The sequence below is a fragment of the Hipposideros armiger genome, unplaced genomic scaffold (genome assembly GCF_001890085.2).
Source record: "Hipposideros armiger isolate ML-2016 unplaced genomic scaffold, ASM189008v1 scaffold_321, whole genome shotgun sequence".
In the NCBI taxonomy this organism is placed as follows: Eukaryota; Metazoa; Chordata; class Mammalia; order Chiroptera; family Hipposideridae; genus Hipposideros; species Hipposideros armiger.
The window spans coordinates 1,958,337-1,965,227 of NW_017731671.1; the positions used below are offsets into that span (position 1 = coordinate 1,958,337).

Below are 6,891 nucleotides of genomic sequence, written 5' to 3' on the forward strand. Positions count from 1 at the left end.
TCTTTACACCCGTTCCTTCCTTCACCCTATAGGGCTTTGGCTGTGCTCAGAGGCTGGTCCCCCACCTTCCTGCCAGCTTTTGTCACTCAGGCCTCCTTTCCAAGGAGCCACGTAGTATGAAACACACCCAAAGGTTGAACAAGGCCTTCACTTTGAGCTGAGCAGGCAGGGTCCCCTTGAGCTGGGCAGGCAGGGTCCCCGCCTCAGGGAGCTCCTAACTAGAATCCCTGGTGGGACACCCAGCTGGGTATCCTAGACACGCCTCTCTCTCCATCCCCGGCTGTAAAAGGGACAATGCAAACCTGCTTCATAGGCTTGTTGCCAGGATTAAATGACTTATCCCACGTGAAAGTGTTTGCAAACTGTGAAGTGCCACGCTGTTTGCTCTGTGAAGGGCAAAGAGAAGCTGGGCCTGGCCTTATGCGCCTTCCACCAATATCACGTTTGCAATCTGACCTTCATTCCTTTCTTTCTACCCTCCTTCCTGTGAATATTCTCCTTAAAAGAACCGGGTGTTGCAAGTCTGTGCAAGCACACGTAGGGCTGTCTCCTTGGAAATGCATTCTGAGGTTCCTAGGGGCCTGGTGCCATCAGCCCTGCACCAAACTGGACAGCCCAGCTGGGCTGGCCTGAGAAAGAGCTGAATGATAAGAGGCTGGACGTCAGGGCACTTGCTGGGAGGGACAGAGGCGGGGTACAGAAGAGGGCCTGGCTGCCCTCTCTTGGAGGATTGAGCTGAATGGGCCAAGAGGGAGGATTGAGAGCAGCCCGGGCTGTCCTGAGTTTGGCCTCAGTAAGGTCCATGTGGTCACCTCCACTCCCAGCCTGGGGTAACCAGGCGAAAACCGAGAAATGGAGAAATCGTGAAGTTTGCTTTCAGGGAAGAGGAGGGGGAGGGGGCCATTCAAGTGCTGGAGGCGTCAGCTCCTTTAATCCTCACTCCCACCTTCTAAACAGTGAGGACATGTACTCAGAGGTTGGCACCCGCCGACCAGCCTCTCACCTCACTCCCACCGTAGGGGCCCAGCCACCTCCTCTACCTGTTCCCTGTCACCAATCAGAGAAACATGAGAAACTCTCACTGGGTGCCAGAATCTGACAGCAGTGTCTGGGGAATGCCCCTTCCAGATGGCTTTGTATCTTGGGGCCTGCCCCAAGGCCAGGCTGCTCAAGGAATGAATCCTGAATCTAATGGCCACTGTTCCCTGAGTGTGAGCTGGGAGTCCTGCTTATGGCTTTGCAAGGGAGGTGTGATTATCCGTTCTACAGATGAGGAGACGGAAGCTCGGAAATGAGACAACCACATAGTTGTCAGGGGTTCCATCCCAGACCCTCCTGCTTCCAGGCTCATCCCCGCCCACAGGATGCCGGGGTCTCTGAAACCCCATCTCAGGGCAGCAGCTCTTCAGTTACCCTTTGTTCTTGCATCATCCGCTCATGAAACCCCATCCCAGGGCAGCAGCTCTTCAGTTACCCTTTGTTCTTGCATCATCCGCTCATTTAGCGTTTGCTACACTCGTGGTGTGGAATGAATGAGACACACATGGCCCCGCTCGCCTGGTGGGTACATTCCATGGGGAGAGACAGACAATCATCAATCAGGGGTGAGGGCCAGCCTCTCTGAGGGAGTGACATTTAAACTGAGGCCTGGAAGGTGAGGAAGAGTCAGCTACACCCAGAACATTGAGGCTGAGGGAACAGCACCTGCAAAGGCCCTTTCTTGGGGCAAGAAAGACACATTTCTGAGCAATAAAAGGCCACTGTGACCGCAGAAGGTGAGCAAGGGGAAAGAAGGGAAGAGGAGAGGTTGAAGAGACCTAGAAGGGGGAGAGCCTGCAGGGCCTTGAAGGTCCTAAGGAGAGTGAGCCTGTCATCTCTCTGCTTGCAAGGCCTCGTCCACACCCACTCTTCTTGGGGAAGTGGCACGTGGGCAGGAATAAGTTATTCCCAGAGCATCCAAGATGGGATTATAGTAGGAGTTAACTTCCATTGAGCACTTGCTATGCACCAAGTGCTGTCCTCAGCAGTGTGCCTGAATTGACTCCTTTACTTCTGACACTCAGGCACAGAGAGGTTAAGTAATTTGCCCGAGGTCACACAGTTAGGAAGTACTTGAAGCAGAAATCAGACCCAGACAGTCTGGCTCCAGAGCCCACATCCTACCATTGCACCACCAATGGGGCTAGCACTGGAGAAACCTTGGCCATCAGGCGGTGTCTGCTGAGGCATGGCCAAGGCTGGAGGTGAGGGCTTCTCTCTGGAAATGGCTCTCTTGGGGCAGCTGTCCATCTGCAATCTGAATCCTGGGAGTGGGCAAAAAGCAAGCCAAACAGGAAACTAGTACTCTTGAGAATACTGAAGAGATGGGCAAGAGTTAGCGAAGCACCTCCACCCACCACTTCTGCCTAGAATACACTGAGACCAGGGTACAAAGCACACCCCAGAACTATGCAGCCACAGGTATGTGGGTGCGAAAAGAGGCAGCTGTGGCCAGGCTAGTGCTGGGGGACTTGCCAGGTTTGTTATTCCAGGTTCAACTGTGAAACACAATGACTGTTATTTAATGTTAATAACATTCCAAATGTATACGACTTGGCTCTGAAAGGTTTTGTTAACCCTCCTACCAGCACCAACAACAAATGAGCCAACAAATATTTACCGAGCTACTACCCTGAACAAAGCTCTGTACTCTCCTGCATTTGGTATCGGCAAAGCACACAAATAACTGGGCTCAGTGCTCTTACACACACCAGGCTTCTATCACATATTTCAGTAAGTTAGAAGACATCCGTCCTACTAGATGCTGAATATGTGGCCAAAGAGATCATTATCTGTCCAAAGGCTCCTGTGCTGGAGTTTTAGCTCCCATGAAGTTCAAGTTTAAATAATACTCCAAATCGGTATAATGGCTTAATGAAAGGTACTCATTCTGCATAGACTCAAATTAAGTTTTTGACTTCAGTTGGTTAGCAGGTTTCTAGAACATAAAAGAGTAGAATTTAAAGTCAGTCCAGAGCTCTGAGCAACAGCGGTTCGAGTCCAGCCCGAGCTGAGCAGCCGCTGAGCTGCCAACAGGTAGCAGGATGGCTCAGCTTAAAAAAAAAAAAAAAAAGAAAGAAAAGTCAGTCCAGCTCTGGAAAATTCTCCAGTAGACTTGAACTCACCCTCAGCCCCACAGCCTTGTCCCCACACCCAAAGTAATTCTACGCCTGACCCAACACAACCTGAGTGGAAGGGGAAGGGTGGAGGCCCTCCCACTCCATGCCACACTCTGTTCCAGGCAAGCACTTGACATTGCTTCTCACACATCCTCATAACCACTCTGTGAGGTCAGCAAATCCATCTCTGTTTCCAAGAGAAAAATAACTGAGGCTTAGGCAAGAGCAGTCGCTTGCCTAAGGCCACGTGACTGGTCAGCAACTATGGGGAGACTCTACTAAGGACTGCCTCCCCAGTCCACAAGGTCACCGTTGTCCCCCAGGACCACACTTCCCTCAAGAACAGGCTGCATGGAAACGCTATTACTAAAGAACACTAAGGTACCACCTACCTTTAAAGTCTTAACCACGTAATAACGTTCTTTTCACTTTTTTTTTTTTTTAGCTGAGCCATCCTGCCACCTGTTGGCAGCTCAGCAGCAGCTCAGCTCGGGCTGGGAATCGAACTGGTGACCCTGTTGCTCAGAGTTCGCACTCTTGAGCTAGCTCTTTACTAATTGAGCCACTCGGCTGGCCCTCATAACATGTTCTTTTGTTGGAGTATACTATTTCTTTGTGGCGCTCACAAACACTGTGGAAATGAACTAATTAATTCTCACAACATTTATTTCTCCACTAAGAAAAAGGGCCACTGTGACCCCCACTTTACTGACAGACGCCAGAGGTAGAGAGAGTCTTGCTATGGCTCTTCTCTGGTCAGCTGGAGAATGAAGACAAGAACAGAATGGCTCCCGCCTCCAGGATGGTGCTGTTGAAGTCAGCCAGCCAACAAAGTAGCTAACCTCCCAGCTTGCAAGTAGGCACGAGGGAGAACATGTTTGTGTAATGTTCCTGCACTGTTTGTGACACACCATCTACCCCGTGGTTATCCAGGGAAAAAAACCTTTTCTGGGGAGTGTCAGTACATGAACAGAGCACTGAATCAAAAGTAATGTTTGAAGCCCTAACCTGCTTGCATCACTTCTCAGCAGTGTCACTTGCCAGTTAGGTTCATTGCTCCAGGCTGGGTGACGAGTGGAAGTGACATTATCCCTTTAGAATAACTGTAGCTTAAAAAAATGTCTAAATCTTTACTCCCCTTAACTACACCCCACCTTTGTCATAAACAAATGTCATAGCTTTCCATTGTTATATTATCATAAATCCTCCTTTAACACCTTGAGAATCATTTTCCCTCTTAACAATGTCACATTAGCCATGAAAAGACACATTTAACTACTCCAGTTAAGTATCACCATGGCCAAACTAGCCATTTGAAAAAAGCTTCATATATTGTTCTAATCAATCTCCTTGGAATTGCCTTTCAATTTTGTTTCTAAATACCTCTAGGTTAGTTTCTCCCAAGGATATTTTAGTTTAGCCACATACAGAATTCCCACTAACAAAAGCTCTGCAACACCACAGGTTTTCTGTACACAATTTAGTATTTCCACTAAATTAAGAGTGGCACTGTGCTAGCCTCCAGGATAATGGATAAACCAAGCAGTGGATTTGTACCCATCAGTTTTAGTAAAATTATGAAAACGACCATTTGTTGTAGGTTTGCAATTGTGCATGTTACATACATGGGCTTACAGAAACCCCACAAGGTAGACCCCGCCCTATCTCCATTTGACATATAAGGAAAGGAGGTCTGGAGAGGTGAAGGAGTTCGCTGGAGGTATCAAGCCAGAAAGTGACTGAAGTCTAATGAGGGAGGCGGGAAGAACTTGAGTTTTGGAGTCAGACTCTTATCACCTGCCCTGACCACCACCCAGTCCCTTCAAACCTCTTGCCTTCCAGGCCTGCTCAGGAGCCCAATGTCTTTTTCCTCCTCAGCTCCCAGCAAAATTCTGATAGCATCAGCTTGACAAGTTTCAGCTAGCTGGGTGTTGTGGTCACGCATCTACCCTGTGAACGGAGCATTCCATCCTACCATTCCCCCAGCTGCGATACTGGAAGGTCACGGCCATTGGCAGGATGCAGGATAAACAGGCCGAAGTCCCTGCCCTCTGGGAGTTTAGGCAGGGAGGGTCTAGTATTGTTTGGGTGCAAAGCAGAGTATGATTTGTGCTATAAAGAGGTACAAAGTTCTCGGTGCTGTTTGGGAGCTGCTCCATACAACATTTCCACATTTGTGTACCCCTCACGTTTTACATTTTCGGTTTCCTGAGGAACTCCTGGGGGGGGGGCCTGTATTTTCAGAGAGGAGGTGGTTCTCCCACAAAATATATAAAAAGGAGTTTAGTTATTTGTCCCTAGGAGAAGGATGGAACGGTCCTAGAGAGGAACAGAATTGCAGAGATGTTCAGGACTTTAGAGATTATCTAGTCCAACCCCTTAGTTTTGTAAATAAGGAAACTGGCTTAAGTGAGGCAACTGGACTTCCCCAAGGTCACAGCTAGTAAGCGGGAGGACAAAAGCGTGTACCCCGGCAAAGGCTCAGGGCTGGACCCTTTCTCTCCCAACCCCCACCCCCATCCCCACCCCCGCTCCGACCTCAAAAATGCTCCCTTCATGCTAGTGTTTATCTGGCCGCCACGCCCACACCAGAAACCCGGGATCAGTAAGGAACCCGACACCCCGCTTCAGCGGCGGCCAAGCCTGCTCCAGCCATCCTTAAGGGAAGGGCAGGTCATCGTCCGCCGCCCTGCCCTCAGCCAACCTCTGGGTCGCCAGGGAGGAAGGGTGCGGGCTCAGCTCTGCGTCCTGGCCCCAAGACCCGGGAAGCAGCCCCAGTACAAAGGAGCCCTCCCCTTCCCTCCTCTTCCCTCCCCGCCGCAGCCCCGCACGTGCTGCGCCTCGTGCACCAACCCGGGCCCCGCCCCCGTCCTCCATTGGCTGCTCTGCGCCTTCCCCCCCCCACTTCTCCCTCCCAACGCGACTAGACTCGGCTGGGGCTCCACGTGATCCGCGGGGGGAGGGCCATGCGACCCGAATGGGCTTTCTGATAGGCTCCCCGGGCCAGCCCGGCCGCTCCCAGCCCCGCCTCCCTTCAGTGGCGCGGGGTTGACGAGATTAGGATGAGAGGGAAGGGAGAGCGGTTACGGTGGTCTGGGAGGATAGCAGGGGTTATGAAGAGGAAGGCGAAGGTGAAACGTCTGGTAGAGGGGAAGGAGCTGCCGCCGAAGAGGGCCTATGACACAGACTCCAGCACGCGCCAATCAGGTGACACGGGCGGACCGGGATGGGCCTCCGGCGTTGCTCCTCACCTGGCCCGGCACGTGTCTCGCTTACCCAGGCAGCCTAACCAATCACGGTCCAGAAGGCTGCTCCCGCCTTCCTCGCAGGGTAGGCCAATCCAAGGCCACGGTCCGGGGCAGCTGGCCTGGCTTCATGTATAATTAATATACCGGAGCCTGTCAGCAGGCGGGGTAGGGATGGAGGGAGGCGGGGGAGCTATTGGGCGCTTGCGCAGTAGCTGCCCCTGTAGGCAGCTGCGGCGGGTCGCGCGGCTCCGGCCCTTTTCGGGGGGCGGGCGGGGGAGGTGAGACGGGCGAGCAGAGCGTGGGCCACGATGTCCGACGCGGTCGGCGGAAAGAAGCCGCCTGTGCAGCCGCAGGCGGGGCCAGGCCCGGGGCTGGGGCGCGCAGCTGGGGAAAGGGGCCTGCCGGGCTCTTTCCCACTGGTCCTGAGGAAGCTGATGGAGAACCCCCCGCGCGAGGCGCGCCTCGGTGAGGGCGGGGGGTCGGGG

General features: G+C 52.5%; 1 protein-coding gene across 3 annotated transcripts in view; it reads left to right on the forward strand.

Annotated features, from left to right (window-relative positions):
* TEF (TEF transcription factor, PAR bZIP family member) overlaps positions 1 to 6,891 on the forward strand; it is a 21,678-nt gene that overhangs the window by 3,244 nt on the left and 11,543 nt on the right. Inside the window, exon 1 of one of the 3 annotated variants that reach the window (XM_019660581.1) lies at positions 6,177 to 6,365. The exons of 1 other annotated variant lie outside the window; for it this stretch is intronic. In XM_019660581.1, coding sequence (XP_019516126.1) covers positions 6,221 to 6,365 — 145 coding nt within the window. In that variant the 5' untranslated portion in view covers positions 6,177 to 6,220. Of the gene's footprint in view, positions 1 to 6,176; positions 6,366 to 6,620; positions 6,872 to 6,891 lie in introns of those variants that run through there. One more of the 3 variants, XM_019660580.1, reaches the window with a different exon arrangement.